Consider the following 20506-nt stretch of genomic DNA (forward strand, 5'->3'; position numbering starts at 1 on the left):
TGAGGAAAATAAGGGGTATGATAGTGTTTTTTTCCTTAAAAAATTTAAATTGAGAAGCTTCATGCTCTCTTTTTTTTAATGTAGAATACAGAAACCTGAAATTGACATTGTGAAGGAAGTTAAAAGTTAGTGTCTTGGGAAAATAATTATAGGAATAGGGCATGATGGATAAGCTCAAAAAGCTAGAGGGAAATTATATTAAAAGGAAGCTAGGATGCAAAGTTGATGGTCAGAGATCCTATTGGATAGGAGGGATATAAGTGGTGATATTTCATGGAAGAGTAAGAAACATAAAATGATATAGTAAGTGTGGTGAGGCCAGAGCTGAAGGCAAAGAATTTCACAGTTCGTGAAAATATGAAACAACCAATGTTATGAAACATGACTAAAAATGCTTAGATTAGGGGACAGAGCAGTGGTGAAGCAGTAAGGCATTTGCCTTGCATGCATCTGACCTAGGACAGACCTCGGTTCGATCCCTGACTCCCCCATATGGTCCCCCAAGCCAGGAGCGATTTCTGAGGGAGTAACCCCTGAGCATCACCGGGTGTGGCCCAAACTGCCAAAAACAAAAAAACAAACAAAAAAAAAAACAGTGCAATCTTCAAATAATATATATTATAACTTTATCGGAACACTTTATATACTATAATGAATAACTGCATTTACTAATAGCCTTTTATGTAAGTAATAGATTTAATGTTTAAACATAAATAAAATATCATGCAAATAATTCATAACAACCAAATTTTGATATTTATATAAATTGTCTTTATTAATTATTTGCTGTCTTTTATTTGTCTTGTGCACTCTATCCTATTTTAAAATTAAAACAACTATTCCATTAGTTGGAATTCTGTTTAAGTATGACAAAACTTTGAAAACATATAAAGCCATAATCATGAGGGGATATCATGATCTGCTTGGATTATTGTGTTCCCTGGAAAGACTTCTATATTTATCTCATATTACTTTTTGTCCTATAATAAAATGCATGTATTAATTGCTTGTTAGTACCCCTGTGGTCATTGTTAAAAATTATTTTAGGTAGATTTAAGAAAAATTATCTTCTGGGGCCGAAGTGATAACACAGTGATAGGGCATGTGTCTTACACATTCCCTACTCAGGACTGACCCAGGTTCAATTCCATGTGGTCCCCTGAGCCTGCCAGGTGTGGCCCCAAACCAACAAACAAAACACATAAACAAACAAACAAACAAAAACCAACTTCCATTATCACCACTGAATATATTCCCTTGTTTATTTTCTTTTTTTCTTTTGTTTGTTTTTAGTCCATATAAGGTGCTACTCCTGACTCTGTGCTGAGGATTCATTCCTGGCAGGCACAGGGGACCACATAGGATACTGGGGATCATACTCAGGTTTGCTGAGTATACAGCAAACACCGTACTTACTGTACTATCACTCTGGCCCATATCTTCTTTCTCATAACCGAGGGTAGCTTTTTGTTTTGTAAAAGAAGCAATTAAACAATATTCTTTCATATGTTCCAAAAAGCTGTTATGCTTTATTTCTTACTGATTTTTTAAATCTTTTTGTAAATTTTTTCTGATGAATATTAGTATTTTTAAAGTCTTTGCTTAGTATTTTTTCTCATGGTAATATTTTACTGAGCATTTCATTTTCATATATCCAGTCCACACATTCTTTTGTGTGGTCCTCAGTTTAACAAATAGCTATAATTCTCCAAAGCCCCAAATCCTTTGCAACCTACCTGCTAAGCTTTTGACTGATCCATCTAGTCTTTCTAACTCAACATAGCCATTTAATTGAGTCAAGTGTTTCATTTACAAATCCTTTTCTCTTTAGCTTCTTTACAGGTCAGTCTTCCTTTTCTTCTCAATTTACACTCAGGATATGATTATAAACAAAGTAAACACCTTTGCCTCACAGTACTAAATGTAAATTGCTAGGTCCCAACAGATAATTGATGATCAGATAATGAAGATGAAGGAAATCAACATGATATAAATACACAAAAATAGAAATGGTGTTATTCTTTGTAAATTTTGTTGTAGCATGTATTGAGTGGTAAATGCTTTCATATCCAAATTTGCTTTCTAGGAGAATTCTAGTAATCTCTTTTATTTTTAAATACTATTACACTTATAACGTTAGTTGTTTACCAAGATGTCGAGTCAATGTTTTATTAGTTAGCATCCTTCCAATTTTTACAAAATATAAAGACTTTTTAGAGTAGTATCTGTAGTCAACACCATATTATTTCAGAGAATTCTACTGTTATTTTATTGTGTTTTACAGAGTTGTTCTCTTTATGCATATAAGTAAAATTATTCTACAATCACTTTTCACTTCCTACTTACTGATATACATATCTTAAATTTCATACATTATGACCCAAAAATCACAATTTCAACTTTTAAGAGATGTCAGTAAAAGCACAATTTTGTTCTTTTTAAGTTTAGCTGAACCATATTCAATTGAACATACATAACACAACTTCTAAATCTAGTTATCAGTTATGGGATTTTAAGTTGAGTTCTTTTTTTGGGGGGGGGGTCACAATCGGAGGCTCTCAGGGATTACTCCTAGCTCTTTGCTCAGAAATCGCTCCTGGCAGGCTCGGGGTACCATATGGAATGTAGGGATTAGAAAGAAGGGTCAGTTCTGGATAGGCTGCGTACATGGCAAACGTCCTACCGCTGTGCTATCTCTTTGGCCTCTTAAATTGAGTTCTTGATTATTCTCTTGTAAACCATTGTGCTATTACAAAAAATAAGTGTGGCTTCCCTTTCAAATTAGTATTTTCCAAATTAGTGTTTTCATATACTTAAGGTAAAAACTTAGGAGTGGTATTATGGGATCCGGTGGTATGTCTATTCGCTTTGTTTTTTATTTATTTTTATTTATTTATATTTTGTTTATATATTTATATTATTTATATATATTTATATTTTATTTATCTATTTTGTTTTTTAGGCCACTCTTAGAGGTGCTCTTGGTTCTACACTCAGAAGTTCTTGGGGGATTATATAGATTGCCAGGGAATCAGCCAAGTAGATAGCTTGCAATGTAAATGCCCTACCCTCTGTGCTATTGCTCCAGCCCCCGATTTGAGATTTTATTTAAAAATAAGAATCCATGCCTTTTTATATTTGAAACTCAGACACTAAAATATCATAAAATCTATATCTGGATATCTTTTTATCTTTTAAAACATGATTGTTCTCTTCAGCGATGGTAACCTTGTCATTAAGACAATAACTATAGCAAGCATTGATAACTCTTGATTTGTGAAACTTAAACTTCTTTATGCTGGTGAGTCACTCCAGGTTTTGCAACTACATTTTGTTTCTAATTTATCTGATGATAATTTGACACCAAGCTTTATAAAATACAGGTACATATTACATATAATATATAGATAGGTTTTATATAAAATATAGTAGATTTTATTATTTATTTGTCCATGCTAAAGTCTCTTGCTTTTAGGCCTCTAAGTAGCTGCTTCTATTTCCTACAGTTGCTTTCCACTTAGCTTTCTTTTTTTGTTTGTTTAGGTTTTTTTTGTTTTTGTTTTGTTTTGTTTTGGGGCCACACCTGGTGACACTCAAGGTTACTCCTGGCTATGTGATCAGAAATTGCTCCTGGCTTGGGGGACTATATGGGACTCCGAGGGATTGAACCATGGTCTGTCCTAGGCTAGTGTGTACAAGGCAGATGCCTCTCCACTTGGTTTTCTAAGTGAAATCATATTTCATTAATCTCTGGGATTTTTTTTTTTTTGCTTTTTACATTTTTTCTTATTATACGTTTTCTAACATAGTGTTTTCAAAACATATATACTTTTAAATTTCATTTTGTCTTCATTTTTAAGTCACACTGTCTTGGCTCAACTATATGTAAGGCAAGGGCCTTGACCCTGAACCATCTCTCAGGTTTTAAGTTTCTTCTTTATATTAAAACTTACCACATATAACCATAATATCATAATTAAATATTTATTTTTACAGTTAAATATAAATTCCATGAATTAGAAAGAATATCATGTTTACAACCATATAACCATTGCCTAGAAAAATCTCCACATATTGAAAATATTCAATTACTACTGTCTTATAAAACAAATGAAATGTATATTTTGAGTACCTGGAGTATAGTATAGTGACAGAATGCATTTCTTGCATTTGTGACATCTGAGTTTGATTCCTGACATTTCAGAACAAAAATAATTCATTAAATAAGTAGACAAATGGTGGGCTTATTTTATTTTTTATTGCATGACAAATATGAAATACATCTAATCATATTAAAAACAACTGAAACTTCAACATAATTTTATATGCACAATTACTACTTTATATGCGATGTTAAATATCTTGAATAAATTTACATATTTCATGAGTAATTTATAAATATGTACAAGCATTTAATCTAAGTTTTCGGTAATAATTTATTTATTTAAATAAAATAACTTCTGTGAGTGGTTAGCTTTGATGTCTCATAGAATGTCTCAATCATCCTGAACTGTAAAATCTGCCAAGTTATTTTTACAACAACATTGAACAAAATATTTATCTAGATCCTCCCAATACATTTTAATTATTTGTTTGTTTATTTATGTATTTATTTATTTTTGTTTTGGGGGTCAAACCCGGTGACACTCAAGGGCCACTCCTGGCTATACATTCAGAAATGGCTCCTGGCTCTGGGGACTATATGGGATTTTGGGGTATCAAATTGTGGCCCATTCTAGGTTAGCACTTGCAAGGCAAATGCCCTACTGCTTGTATCACCGCTCCGATCCCCAATACGTTTTATTTTCCTTATAGTAAAAGAGAAAGTGAAACCGTGCTAATATTTCATTGTCACAACTTTTATCTTTAAAAGTCATCTAAGCATATGGTCAAGAGGAGTGGGCACCCTTATGAGAAAACCAAAATAAATATTAGCTTAAGAGGATTAAAGCTTCTATAGGTATATAGAAAGAGGCAGACATTGTATACTTGATCCTCAGTTGGTGTGGGCATATAACTGTAGGAAGAAAATCTGAAATAAAAATACAGAGGCAACATCCATTGATGCCTTCCGGTGGGGATCTGCAGATCAACTGTTAAGAACATTTGACCTGAGGTTCTAAGATAAAGTAAACATCTACTTAAATGTATTAAGGGATTAAATAATGCATCTTAGTTTCTTCACTACATTATTTTATTCTATAATATAAAACTAGAGAAAATATTCTATGTGTTTTAGTCTGTTTTCTTTTACATAATGCTTCTATATAGAAAAGGAAATATTTGTATTGTCAAAACAGTCAAAAAATTTTGCTTGTGCGAGGTTAACAGATTTTTTTCAGAAAATATTATATATTTAGATTTCAAAATATTTTGTAGAGAAACAAACAAGACTAAATTTAAGACTTAGAACTGAATCTCATCTTAAAAGAATTGGGGTCTGAAACAATAGCCATCAATTTTTGTTTGTGTTTTGTTCTTTCAACCTTTTAGAATCTGTCTTTGTGTTGTTATTTTGAATTCGGCTCATTATTTTTTAGTTTGTTTTCTTTTCTTTTTGGGCCACACCAAGCAGTGCTCAGGGGTTAGTCCTACCTCTGTGCTCAAATATAACTCCTAGCAAACTGGCAGATTATATAAGATGCCAGGGATCAAACCCATGTCTACCAGCTGTGCTATCGTTCTGGCCCCCAATAATTCCTCCCAGCTTTAACTACCTATTCTATTTATGAGAAAATGTTATTACAAGTCAGTAGTGCTCTTTTTCTCTTTCTGTAACACTTGAACTATATTTTAAACAGTTTTTGGTAATGAAGCAGCTTTGAATGATTGCATCACTTTGTTTATTTGCCTAAGAATGCCACATAAAGCAGTGCTCTGAGGTACTCAGAAACAGTTCTATTTTTCCCTTGTGCAGTTTATGCTCTACAGTCCTTTGAACAACCCTCCTACCTCTGCCATAGCAGTATTTCTACAAAATTTGTAGAAGTGTTTAGTGAAATCTAGATCATTTTTTTTTAAATCTTACCTTGAGTTTGGAAACTGATACACTATTCCTCTAGTGTCTTCTAATACTTATCAGTAAGGCAAAGGTGATTTGTTCTGTGGAAATTCTTTGATCACAAATTCCTGGGTGATGACTCTGAGAGAATATTTCTCTTTAAGATAGAACAGTGAACAATTTATGGTGTGCAATATTTATTCTGTGGTAAATGCTAAAATAAATTTTAAGAATTTTTTATAAAGTGAATTATAGTTACTGTTTTATAAACATGACCTATGTGAAAACTGATTATAATTTAGTAAACAAGCACAAATGTATTGTACACTTGAAAGTGAAAGGGTCACTAATGTAATATAAATCAATCTAAGATTAATTTGAAAATGGAACTTATGTCACATTGCCAGATCAATCCTAGAATTTGAATTTTATTTGATTTGTGTGTATATTTGTTATTTCCAAACATTAAAATTAAAGAAAGTATTTCTTTTTATAAATAATTTGAGCTAGTATAAGATACAAACGTTTTGATTAAAAAAAGAGTTTAAGATATTTCAGTGATTAGTTTGATTTATTATAGTGGATAATTGAGGTGCCCATGTTTATATTAGAGTAGATCCTCAATACTTTTATTTTCACTTAGCAATCCAAAGGAGCTCATGTAGTTTACACATAGTATGATTCTAGCAAGAGAATAATTTTTATATTGATATCAAGTATCATTTTAATATAATGTCAACTTATAAGTAGTTTTCCCTAAAATTTTGGCTTTACTCATAAAAATCTTAACATTGAGGAATAACACCAAGACTTCCTTTGTATTTCCCTAGTATTCCATAATGCTTATGAGCATATGTGCTGGAGTTTGAGTTCCTAGCTCAGTTAACTACTAGCTTGCAGTTTTCTGCCATTAATTAAATTTGTGATATTTTTATTTTTTGTGTCAAAGGAGAATATTGATTATTTTTACTTTATAAGTTCCTATAGAGATTTGTTTTATAAATATATATCACCCTGATCATAGAAAACAAAATAAATATTAACTTAAAATATCAGTTATTCATCTAATTCTTATTTGAGCAAATTATCATGATAATAAACATTCTAAAAAGTTAGATATGGGTGACAATTTTACCCTAATCATTGTTTCCTTTGAATTGCAGATGCTTTTCAGTTTAATGTAATCCCATTTGTTTATCTCTGTTTCTACTTGTTTGGACAGATGTTTTCTCCTTGAAGATGCCTTTAATATCAATGTCATGGAGTGTTTTGCCTACATGTTCTATATACCTTATGGTTCCAGGTCTGATATCAAGGTCTTTAATGACTTTTGTGCATGATGTTAGATGGAGGTTTGAGTTTGTTTTTCTGCATATGGCTGATTGATTGTCGCAATACCACTTGTTGAAGAGGGCCACTCACTGAATAGGAAAAATTATTCACATAACACCCATCAGATAGGGGCTAATATTTTAAGATATACAAAGTACTGACAGAACTTAATAAGAAAAAAATCTAACCCATTAAAAAAATGGGTAGAAAAATGAAAATTTTCTCAAAGAAGAAATACAGATGGCCAAAAAGCAACGAAAAATGCTCCACATCACTAATTATCAGTGAAATGCAAATCAAAACAATGATGAGATATCATCTCATGCCACAGAGACTGGCACACATCACAAAGAACAAGAACAACCACTGCTGGAGGGGATGTGGGGAGAAAGGAACTCTCATTAACTTCTGGTGTGAATGCCATCTAGTCCAACCTTTTCGAAAATCAATATGGCTATTCTTTAAAAAACTGGGCATTGAGCTCCCATATGATCCAACAATACCACTCCTACAAAAACACAATACAATAATGCCCTCTGCACTCCTATGTCTATAGCAACACTATTTACAATAGGCAGAATCTAGAGACAACCCAGATGCCCAACAACAGATGAGTGGCTAACAAAACAATACATCTATAGAATGGAATACTATGCAGCTCTTAGAAAAAAATGAAGTCAAATTTGATAATATATGGATGGATTTAGAGTTTTTTATGTTGAGTGAAATAAGTCAGAGGGCGAGAGATAAATACAGTCTCACCCATAAGTGATATTTAAAAAATTAAAACAGTATAATAATAACTAGAGATAATAGAGAGCTGAGAGCTTGAAGGACCAGCCCATTTTAACAATCTTGTCACAAAGAGTGTTAAGTGCAGTTAGAGAAATAACGACGCTAACAACTACCAAGACAATGATAGAGAGAGAAATAACAATGCTTATCTTGAAGATAGTCAGGAGTTGGAAAACATAGGAAATGGGGGGACAGTGTTGGCAGGAAAGTTGCACTGGTGAAGGGGATTGTGCATTTTTTCTATTTTTTATGCAACAAAATGTAACACAAATAAGATGTTAACATAAGCAAGTACTTCAATGAGGAAATTAGTGAGTTATGTAATAAAGACTGTGACCCCTGTTGAGAACATGTATGAGAATCAGGGTTCAGCCACCCAACACAACCAAATAAACATATATCTAAATATCAAAATATCTAAACTGATTCTAATAGTTTAGTTTATATTTTTTCTTATTGGAACAATAGAATATGTCAAAAATAATTTAAATTTCTTTTTCTTTTCTTTTTTAATATAAACTCTTTATTTAAGCCCATGATTGCAAACATGATTGTAGTTGGGTTTCAATCATAAACAGAACACCCCCCCTTCACCAGTGCAACATTGCCACGACCAATATCCCCCTCCCTCCTTCCCATCCACAACCTGTATTTGAGACATATATTTTACTGCAGTTACTTTTTTTTAAGTTTAGTAAGCTGTTTTTTTTCTTTAGGATAAGTGTTAAAAAATACTGTAGTGATGGTGTGAAAGTGGCAATCAGCATTGTTTGCATAGGCCCATCAAAATATGGGGAAAATGGAAAAAAAAAAGCATTGGTCTAAATACAAGGAGACCTTACCCCCCTGAAGTTTTCTGGCATACTACCAACTCTGGGCTCCAGGCATACCAGGCTGCCCAACCCCTGAGTCATTCTTCATGGTCCCATGAAACTTTATTGCATGTTAGCTGTTGTTGGAGTCAGGTTCCTGTAGTTAAAGATTCTGGTTTCTGTGCATTTCGGCTGATGTGGAGCATCCTCTAGTTTCACCTCATCATTAGATTTAGAGAGACCTGCCCTGCAAGCAGGTTGTTACTATTGCTAAGTCATCTGGGTATAGAGAGAGCACTCCTTGGCATAAGTCAATGCCAGAGCAGTGGTAGGGTCTTCCCTGGTAGATATTTGCTTCCTGGTAATGTTATAGATAATTCTGGTTGTTTCTATAAATGGTATCCATGTTTAAGGGGTGTATGGGCAATGCCCATTCTTCTGAGGGCATAATGACTGAGCCAAGTCATTATGCCAATGTTCAGGGCTTACGGCCTAACTGCATTTCAAATTTGTGTCCCTATCTCTATTAGATAAGAACTTGTTTTCATATGTAGTATTTTCCCATTTTAATGAGCCTATGAAAAAGAAGAAGAATGCCACAGGGTAATTAATGGTACATCTGGGGGCTGAGGAAACAAGTCCAACACTTCCCATAACTTGGTTCTAACATGAATTCAAAACAGAGAGGCTTTTCTGCCAGAATTCCTTATTGAACAGATCCCAAAGGAAAGGAAAAGCCAGTGGGAAATATTGTCATTATATAAGAAGATATTCAAAAAGAGTTATAAATGTTAAGAGAATATCTAAGATATACAGAGGAGATAGATGCCCACGTCCTTTTTATGTCTTTAGAAATAGTTGGGGGGAGGATGTTGAATCCAGGACATCACTTTGGTCTGTGATTTGGTCATCTGGAATCTACAAAATGACTCCCAACAGTCCCATATCAGAAAATGTCTTTGAGTGGGGGCGTCTCAGAAACTGAGTATGGTAGCAAGCACAGGTACACAGTGAAGAAAAATGGAGGATAGGAGGCCACTAAGAGTAGATTAATAGGAACAAGAATATTGGTTTCCACTTCTAGGAATATACCCTAGGAACACAAAAACACAATACAAAAATACCTTCCTTACACCTATATTCATTGCAGCACTATTTGCCATAGCAAGACTCTGGAAACAGCCAAGATACCCTTCAACAGATGAATGGCTAAAGAAACTGTGGTACATATACACAATAGAATATTATGCAGCTGTCAGGAGAGATGAAGTCATGAAATTTTCCTGTACATGGATGTACACAGAATCTATTATGCTGAGTGAAATAAGTCAGAGAGAGAGAGAGAAAGACACAGAATGGTCTCACTCATCTATGGGTTTTAAGAAAAATGAAAGACATTCTTGCAATAATAACTTTCAGACACAAAAGAGAAAAGAGCTGGAAGTTACAGCTCACCTCATGAAGCTCACCACAAACAGGGATGAGTTTAGTTAGAGAAATAACTAAGTTTCGAACTATCCTAATAATGAGAATGTATGAGGGAAATAGAAAGCCTGTCTAGAGTACAAGCGGAGGTTGGGTGGGGAGGAGGGAGATTTGGGACATTGGTGATGGGAATGTTGCACTGGTGATGGGTGGTGTTCTTTACATGACTGAAATCCAAACACAATCATGTATGTAATAAATTTGTTTAAATAAAAAAATAATAAAAAGAGTATTGGTTTCTTCTCAGGCATAGAGTCCATTTTTTCACTTTGGGAGCTGGTTGGTGGCTGGCTTTAGTGAGCATAGCCCCCATGTGATTTGAGAATGGACATTGGTGGGAAAGAAAGTTGTTGGAAACTTCCCCAAGACAGCTCATCTTGTGCAGGGTGGGGACAGGGGCCCAGGGATAGCCTTGGAGTCTGGGAGAAAGGGGAGGGATGGCTGCTGGGGGGGAGGAGGCTGAGCCCCGCAGCCTCCCCTAAGCTTGGCAAAAGGGTCTTAGGCCCGGAAACTTGCTGTTCCCCATGCTGGCAAGGCTTCCACTTAAAGAGGTGGAAATTAGTTTCTTAATTATGCTGGAAGCTAAAAGTTTACCAGCCTGCTCCTCACCCCACTCCTCTTGTGCAGGGTGGGGGTTGGGGAAAACCTGGGGTCCCCTTTAAACTAATTCCTGGCACCCACCTCACTGGCACCCTGGGTGGGGGCCCAGGAATAGCTGCAGAGTCAGGAAGGAAGGAGAGGTAAGGCTGTTGGGGGAAGGTCGAGCACAGCAGCCTCCCCTAAGCTTGGCAAAAGGGCCTTTGGCCTGGAGCCTTACTAATCCCCATGCTGGATGGGGGAGAGTTTGTGCATTTTATGGCTGAAATCCAATTATGAACCTGTTTGTGACCATTGTGCTTAAATAAAGAAATCATTAAAAAAAAAATAGAACTGCAGTCAACATCATGAATCTAAGGACTGGAGTACATTTGCCTGTAGAAGCACCAGATTAAATCCTTAAGAATATGCAAGAGTGGGTCCGGAGAGATAGCATAGCAGGTATGCAGAGCCAAGAGTAACCCTTGAGCACCACTGGTGTGTCCCCAAAACAAAACACAAGACAACATACACAGAGACACACACATGGAGTTACCTTAGAACTATATTTGGTAGCATCCTTCAAGTACCTTGAATGTGGTCCTAAAAGAAAAATTGTACATAGTTTACCACATTACCTTTACCCTGACTATTTTGCATTGGTCAAATTACCTAAAATTTCAAGGTAATACATTATAAAGTGTTTTCATTTGTATATAAATTATATATATTACATATTTTTCATTTTCAAACAGTAAATATAATTCCTCTATCAGGATTCTATTTATATTACCAGAAATCTATTTTTTATTTTTCTGTTAAGATGAGTCTAAAATGGTGATTTCCTCGGCTATAAATAAAAAAACTCTTTAATAGCATTTTGACACTATATGCATTTAACTCACAGAAGAATGTAACAGTTTCCTTTTTGAAGTAGAATATCTGCAAAGTAAATATATACTAATTTCATACTTTCTTATTAATTATCCAGAAACTTAAAATTTTGTATTATTTTGTCACAAGTGAGTTTCATCTGCTACAATGATAACTCTATTTGGATTCTGTTCATGTTGCAACATCTTTGCACAAACCCATCTTTACTGACATCACTACTACTCTGGAGACCTATAGAAATATAGTCTCTGACTTGGGATTTTAATTTATTGTCACCTCAAATGTCACTTCAGAAACTTTCTTCTGTCACTGAGCAAATAATGGGACACTGTGATATTCAGTCAAATACAGTTTCCCTGCATGTGTGACAGGTGCTGCTGTTGGCTACTTGAGATATAGAAAGTCAAATAGAGAATGAGGAATACATGAATTTGCAGCTAAAGTGACAGTGTGTGTGTGTGTGTGTGTGTGTGTGTGTGTGTGTGTGTGTGTGTGTGTGTGTGTGTGTGCCCACTGTATCTCTAGGGTAAATGAGGGAAAGGTATCACAAGAAAATTCCTAGGATATTTTAAGAAATAAAATGCAATCCATGGTTTTCATTCTTATGGAAGATTGAGACTGGTAGAAAAAGAATTTCATTGAGTTAGGCACAGATTTCATCCTCTGTTTTTTTTAGCATTACATTTATACAGAGACAGAAGCTCAATATATATTTAATTGAAATGCTGAGTATTTTTTTTGCTTTGTTACACCTCTAGTCTTGAAAGAGAAGAAAAAATATGAGAACTTTGTGATCATATAATACTTTATCACTCATTGATAAATACTACAGAATTCCTTCATTTAAGTTTTAAATGCTATGTCTTCATCATTGAACATTATTGAAAATTGTAAGTAGCTTATATTATGTTATCTATTTAGCTCAAAACATTACTATGGAAATATGTTGACTGGGAATTGCAACCAACCTGGTTGCAATTCAAGAAAAAGATTTGAGGTCTAACAGGCAAACTATACTTAAAACATATTTTGGCAAATCTATATGATTTGGAGTAGAAATTTATAACAAAGAAGTCATTTTGGCTCACAACTTCCTGTTATTTCTTCTGACTCAAAAGAGCTATTCCATATCTTTCACCAAATTCCTAACTATCTCATTTCTGTTCCTATAAAAATAAAATAAATGTATTGTCCATATAATATGATTATCTAGATAGATACAAATGGAGTTTTGTGAATATCATAAAATATTCTTTTTTTTTTTTTTTTTTTTTTTTTGGTTTTTGGGCCACACCTGGCGATGCTCAGGGGTTACTCCTGGCTGTCTACTCAGAAATAGCTCCTGGCAGGCACAGGGGACCATATGGGACACCAGGATTCGAACCAACCACCTTAGGTCCTGGATCATCTGATTGCAAGGCAAACACCACTGTGCTATCTCTCCGGGCCCAATATCATAAAATATTCTGTGTCATTCTTTTCCATTTGTGCTCTGTAATTTGTGAAAGGATCGTTTAGCTGCTATTATCAGTGTCATCCCCTTTTATTCACTTTTCTTTAATTTTTGAAAATTACACTTTAGAACTAGAATTTATTTGGTCCACCACTATAAACTACTCTACAAGTTTTACCTAAACTATTATTAATACCTTAATACAATCTTAGAAAAATCACTAGATAGTTCTGTAAATATTCACAAAGCCAACAATATTTTTACAATCACATCTCTTTATTTTTATTTTTTTTGATGTGAGCTCTTGCTACTTGTTTTAACTAAAATTATTTTCCCATTTTTTCTTTATTTAAACATTTTGATTACATAAATGATTGTGATTAGGTTTCAGTCATGTAAAGAACACCCCCTTCACCAGTGCAACATTCACACCACAAGTGTCCCAAGTCTTGTTTTTAACTAAAACTTTTTATTTCTGTAGCAAACAGGCTTTTGAGTTAAAGTTTGCTAAATATGAGTTCATTCTAAATTTAGCTCCTAAAAATTTCTATAGACACCTCCAAAATTTAATGAACCTTTGAATAGAACAAGAGAATGGCTGATCCCTTTTTTCTCCAATAAGGTTAGCTTTGTTTCTTTCAAATCAAATTGTTCACCCTCTAAAGTTCTCTCTTCACTCAGCAATCCCATATCACACCAAATGACTATTGATTTATCAGTAAGAAGAGTAATATTTGGCTTTGAGTCCTATCAATTAAGTAATAGAGATACTTTGGTAGGGAACTAATGAATGATATGCTTAGAAATATGCTTAGAAATAACCTGGCTCTCCTAGTCATAAAGTGACAGCCATTTAACTTATAAAGCATTTTCAACATTTATGAAGAAAGTGGCCTTCATTTTGTTTTGTGAACATTAGAATCTGATCAAGAAAATAGAGCCCTACATTTTACATCCTCAGCATACCTCCTGAGAATTCAGGAAGTTAGTAAGGTAATGTTTAAATATACTCAGCCTTGCAGATGGTACATTTACTTGTCCTTGTATTTAAATTTTACTTCTTTTAAAATGTCTTCAATTTTAATTTCAACATGACATACAACTATTTGTGTGTGATTATGTAAAAACCTCCTGAAGGTTGGGCTTTAAAAAATTAAAATGCACTAATTCTAGCACACTTATTTTTCAACATACATTTTTGAATTAAAAAAAAACTGAAGTAAGAGACTGTTAAAAGAACAATATTTTATAACGAGTTGTTCCAATTGCATAAACAGAATCTAATGTCCATGAATGTTTTATTGTTTGCATTAATAAAGGCATAACTAACTAATTTAAATTATTATCATTTTTATTGTCAATGTGTATTGCTAAAACATTTCCCCTACAGCTAAGATGGATACTTTTAGCACACTCAAAACTCTAAAGAAGTTTAAGCTTATTGTATCTCCAGGGAAAAGAGTATCTGATTATGTTCAAATGCATGGTTTCTATTCTAAGCATGAACATTTATACTCAGCTCGAGGAATAAACTGTAAGTTGGGAGAAATAGGAATATAAATGGAGCAGGTCTGGATAGATGTATCTTGGGTTACTTCCATAAGGTCTTTGATTATTCAGACTATGAAGCCTGTGTCTCAGCTAGGTTTGGGGAAACAATCAGCTTGGAATTGATGACCAATGCAGTTGTAGGTCAAATAAGAAACAATGTGACAAGGAGGAAAAAAATTATTTTAGATTATGTCTAAATTAGGCAGGAAGTATTTTAAACTTCTCATTTGAGATTCATTCTACCATAATAGAAATGGAACAATAAGTAATATGCTTCTTTCTTATATGCTATTCTAAGTCACAGTTCTGCAATCATTGATTTAAAAAAAATTCCTGGTGCTTAGACTTTTTACAAAGTCAAGAATTCTACAAATATTTTCTTCTCTACTTGGCTTCTTACTAGAGATATTTAGTACCTCAGCAGACAGCCATTTAACTTATAAAGCATATTCAACATTTATGAAGAAAGTGGTCAGAGAAAAGACGGTAAATAGGCAAGCAATTTTTAATTAGGCTCATTTCTTATTAGCCTATTCAAAATTTATTTCTCGATTCACTTTTTTTTAATGATTCATTTTTTTTATTCTTCTTTCTTTAATTTAAAAAATTATTTTAGGCATTTTGAGATCTACAAACTGTTAATGGTTGGGTTTCATGCATAATATGTTACAATATCACAACCTCCACTAGAGTGTCCATTTCCTTCAACTATTGTCCCAGTGTCTCTCTATCACCCCCTCCTGTGGTAAGCATCTACTGAAGACCAGTTCTGAGTTTCTGTCATCTTTGAGCATTGTTATTCCTCTATTATATTTCTTTATATCCTGCATATGAGAAATAATTCTGTGTTTGTACCTCTCCTTCTTTATTGTTTTAAATCATCTTTATTTAAACTCCGTGATTATAAATATAATTGTATGATTCAGTCATGTAAAGAACACCCACCTTCACCAGTGCAGTATTCCCACCACCAATTTTCCAGATCTACCTACTCCCCACCCCACCCACACCTATACTCGAGACTGGCCTTCCTTTTCCCTCATTCATTCACATTGTTATGATAGTTTTCAGTGTAGTTATTTCTCCAACTGCACTCATCACTTTATGTGGTGAGCTTCATGTCATTAGCTGCACCTACATGGGAGGATGGGGGTAAGTAAGGGTTGGGACTGAGGCAGTAAAATATTAGAAATGAGCTTTGTAGGGCAGTATCAAGGTCCCAATACAAGATGGATATTATGGATATATAGAATATATGCACACAATACTATCAATATGAAAACAAAGAGGAAAATTTTCCACTGACTGTCCAAACATAAACCAGTGCTAGAACAGCCTGCCTTCCTCCCAGAGTGCATTCCCATTAGTGTAGGGAGAGATAGGGGGAAAGCCTATTGACCCCTATAGAGTCCACCTAGACCGGTGCCCAGGTAAAGACTGAAGTCCAGGGGAGAAAATCCCTATACCTGGCAAGAGCTGGCCTCCAGAATCAAGGAGGAAATTGGAAGCCAAATGTCTGCCCGCCCTCCTCCTCATGCACCTCCTTCCTGGAGTATGGAGGGAGGGGGGAACCTGAGGACCACTAAGAGTCCACCTGAACCCATTTCTGGCCATCTGAGCTGGCACCCAGGGAAGGCCTGGAGTCAGGTAAAAAGACAAGGATGGCTGGGGGACCGCCAAGCCTCCCAGCACTCCCCAGGCTAGGGAGAAAGGCTCTGGTATGGGGCCTCCCCAAACCCCATACCTGGCAAGAGCTGGTCTCCAGAATCAAATAGGAAACTAGAAGCCAGATGTCTGCCTGCCCTCCTCCCCATGTACCTCTTCCCTGGAGTACGGAGGAAGGGGGGAACCTGAGGACCACTAAGAGTCCACCTGAACCTACTTCTGGCCATCTGAGCTGGCACCCAGGGAAGGCCTGGAGTCAGGGGAAAAAGACAAGGATGGCTGGGGGCCTGCCAAGCCTCCCAGCACTCCTCAGGCTAGGGATAAGGGCCCCAGCATGGCTCCTTCCCAAACCCTATACCTGGCAAGAGCTAGCTGTTTCCTAAGTTTTAGATTATTAGAGGAGCCATCTTGATTTCTGTAAATATGGGGGTGTACTGCAAAATTAGTCCATTGGTAAGGCTGTAGATTGCTTCTTACAATGTGCAGAAATGGAATTCAGGGGTTACAAGACCCACACTTTTGGAGTGTGGGTCCTGGAGAGATTACAGTCCTTCGTGTCTGTAGGCTAGGCTGGCTCAGCAGAAAAGAGGCAGAGAGCATGGACGCTGTTCTTTATAAGTCTCTGAGTTCCCAATCACACAGCAGGAATTGGCCCCACCTTCATTGAGCTGGGACATCTTATGAGGTGTGGGTCCTGGAGAGATTACAGTCATTGGTGTCTGTAGGCTAGGCTGGCTCAGCAGAAAAGAGCGATTCACTTTTTAATGAATATTCTCCACTCAAATTTTGGGCTCATCAAAATATTGTTAAACATCTGACATCAATGATATTTTCCATAGTGTTTATTGTTAACTAAACAATGAGTAAAGGTTGCTTCTGTTTATGTCTTGGTTGTTTCAGTCTCATACAACTTGATATCAATCCAATAAAATATACTTATTGGCATAAAAATCTTTATATCAGAAATGTATATCTAATGTCATTATGTCCACTAACATTCTCACTATATATATATCAATAAACATAAGGTTATAATATATTTTGAAATTTGCTATAAGTTATTTTAGCATCTTAACAATTCTGTGCATCTAGAATCAAAATTATTTAATCAGTTAAGTTTTTAACACAGTTTATATACATCTTAATATAAATCATATCTTTCCAAATACTAAATCTTACTCTTCCAATACTAGCACTTCTACTGACAGAAAGCCCATTGTGTGTTTACATCTTTCATAATGTTGAAAATAAGAAACTGGAAGTATTGTCTAAGTGATATTAGAAGACGAATGTAGCAAAGTCAGATAATGTTTCCCAGTCTTGGTTGCATATTAAGATTCACCTGGGAAAACTTAAAAAAAAGGTCCCTTTCTTAGAGATTATGATATAATTAAAGTGATATGTGGCCAAATCGTTAGGATTTTAATAGCTCCCAAGCCATGCTGATGTACCCAAGACTGAGTCATTGAGGTCAAGATCAAGAGGTGTCACATTTTAACAGTTACTCTTAACTTTAAAGTTTTTCTACTAGATTGTTTGTGCAATATTAAATTAACATAATCTTTTGAAGAAATATTGTTTAGGATATGATGCTTTATTCCATGAAGAGTAAAATAAATTCTTTTTAAAAAACACCAGAGCCCTTATATTTCTGGATCAGTCTATTACTAATATTAATTCATATTAACTGAAAACATTATTTAAAATGGAAGTCTACCCAAACTTTTGGTTTCAAATGGCAACAGGGTTTCTTTAGGACCTCAGGTCTTAACCCCAAAACGTACTCATTTCATTGTTATATCTGGGGAAATGTGCTGATTAAGTTCAGTATGAAGTATCTTGGAATCAAGGTCATCAAGATGGGTTTGGTGGCCTTCATGACTTTAATCAAAGGTGATTAGGGCTCCTCAGCCCGGGGCGACCCCAGGACAGCCCCTCGTCCTAAGGCACCCCCCGCGCTCGGGATCCCTCCGGCCCGGGAACCCGCGGGAGGCTGCGCTCGAACCGCCCTCCGGCCTCGACCCGCTGAGTGCACGGCAAACGCCCTGCTGCTCTGCGCGCTCTCTCTCCTCTCTCTCTCTTCTCTCTCTCCCTCCCTCCCTCTCATTTCTGTTTCTGTCTCTGTTTCATCTCCATTTCTGTCTGTATTTCTCTCTCCCCTCTCCCTCCTCTCTCTCCTCTCCTCTCCTCTCCTCTCCTCTCCTCTCCTCTCCTCTCCTCTCCTCTCCTCTCCTCTCCTCTCCTCTCCTCTCCTCTCCTCTCCTCTCCTCTCCTCTCCTCTCCTCTCTCCCTTCTCTTCTCCCTCCTCCTCTCTCCTCTCTCTCCTCTCTCTCATCTCTCCTTTCCCCTCCCTCTCTCCTCTCCTCTCTCTCCCTCCCCTCTCTCTCTTCTCTCTTCTCTCTTCTCTCCTCTCTCTCTCTCTCTCTCTCTCTCTCTCTCTCTCTCTCTCTCTCTCTCTCTCTCTCTCTCTCTCTCTCTCTCTCTCTCCCTCTCTCCTTACTCACCTATGTGGTCACTCTGGAGCCTAATTATTGAATCTTATACTGACAGTTTAATTTCATGAAACCTGTTTTATTCTAAGAACAAAATCTAGCACTCATTCACTTATTCCCTCCCTCGCACTTTTGCCCTCAGCTCAGTTGTTTTCTTTCTTTGATCACTTATTGGCTTATTTTATCTGTTTCTCAATCTTATTTCCTTAAGTTGCTCACGTAAGTGAACTCATGCAGTGCTTGGCCTTTCCCCTCTGCCTCTTCCTCCCAAAACCGGCCTCCTTGTTCCATCTGACAGGCACCTTGTGGTTGCACAGCTCAGCGCCAGAGCCACCCACCCGGCTCTGCTCCCAAAGGGCTGCTCCTGCTGGGTCCTGTTCTGGGTTCTAGGCCAAGGAGCAGGTTTCCGAGGCTGGAAGGAAGTGAGTTCTCTGTTTAATAAGGAGGACGAGCAGCATCTGCTGGAAAGATGTAAATCCCCCAAGTCTAAAGTAGCTAATTTACGATTAAAAGAAGAATTGAAGGCAGAAAAGAAACCTGGATTTTGGGACAATCTGGTGTTGAAACAGAGTTCACAGCCCAAGAAGCCAGATGAGATCGAAGGTTGGGAGCCTCCGAAACTTTCTCTTGAAGATGTGGCCATGGATGTGGGTGACACTGTGAGTGACTGTGCTCCCCGGCTGGACTGGGAAGAAGATGGGAAGGCCTCCAACAAGTACACCAGCCTGGCTGGCTCCGGAAGCAGCTCGCGCTGGGGCCTGCGGTCGGCAGGGAAGCTGGTCGGCATCCGCAGGCCGAGCAGAGGCCACCTGACGGACAGCTGGGAGGGGCTGGAGTGAGCGTGAGCTGTGGCCCGGCACCTCTCCTGCTTACCGCCCACTGTGGTGTCTTTCCTCCCCTCTGTGCCTCCTTCCTTCCTCCTCTCGCTGAACTAGAAAGCCCAGTAGTGTCTGCGACTCCTCCACAAGACAGGGACTGGACACTCGGATGCCTTACTAAGAAGCACTCACCTCAGCTTGGGCTGCTGAAGCTGGGTGTTGGTCTAGCTGCCCCATGAAAGCTCTTTCCCTGGGGCGGTCTTCATGCTGCCTCATAGCCTACATTGCTTCTTCCTGCATAGAGACAGGGAATGGAGCAGTGAATGCACACATGCCTATGGCCAGGAACTTGCAGTCTAGCTGTCAGATGATCTTCTAGTGGTCACAGCAAATCATATTTAGTTGCAGATCACCACTTTCGTAACGAACTTACATGTAGGTGAGCAGGTCAGCTGTCAGTACCAGGGTTGTACCATCCTTGCCGCAATCTGACAGCTGGCTGCATGCGGCGACAATCCAATGGCCTGTCTCTTGCTGTGTGCGTCCCTTTCATTCCGGGACTTGACAGTTCCATCTTTGGTTTCTTCTAAAGACTTGTCCTTTCGCTGATCAGAGTGAAGAATGCTATAAGG

The 20506-nt window shown here is 36.8% G+C and overlaps 1 protein-coding gene across 1 annotated transcript; it reads left to right on the forward strand.

The window, feature by feature from the left end:
* Positions 1 to 14743: 14743 nt before the first annotated feature.
* On the forward strand, positions 14744 to 20289 carry LOC126004502 (testis development-related protein-like). The gene is made up of 2 exons (XM_049770914.1): positions 14744 to 14882; positions 19294 to 20289. Exons 1-2 carry the CDS (start codon positions 14744 to 14746, stop codon positions 19893 to 19895), a joined length of 741 nt encoding a protein of 246 aa, XP_049626871.1. The 3' UTR covers positions 19896 to 20289.
* The last annotated feature ends 217 nt before the right edge of the window (positions 20290 to 20506 follow it).

The sequence above is a fragment of the Suncus etruscus genome, chromosome 3 (assembly GCF_024139225.1).
Source record: "Suncus etruscus isolate mSunEtr1 chromosome 3, mSunEtr1.pri.cur, whole genome shotgun sequence".
Taxonomy (NCBI): Eukaryota; Metazoa; Chordata; class Mammalia; order Eulipotyphla; family Soricidae; genus Suncus; species Suncus etruscus.

Excerpts from the sequence above, each read along its gene's own strand:
- LOC126004502 (XM_049770914.1), top strand. The coding sequence starts at position 14,744 with ATGGATACTTTTAGCACACTCAAAACTCTAAAGAAGTTTAAGCTTATT. Across the intron at positions 14,883-19,293 it reads CTCAGCTCGAGGAATAAACT|TGCTTGGCCTTTCCCCTCTG; the intron begins GTAAGTTGGGAG and ends GAACTCATGCAG.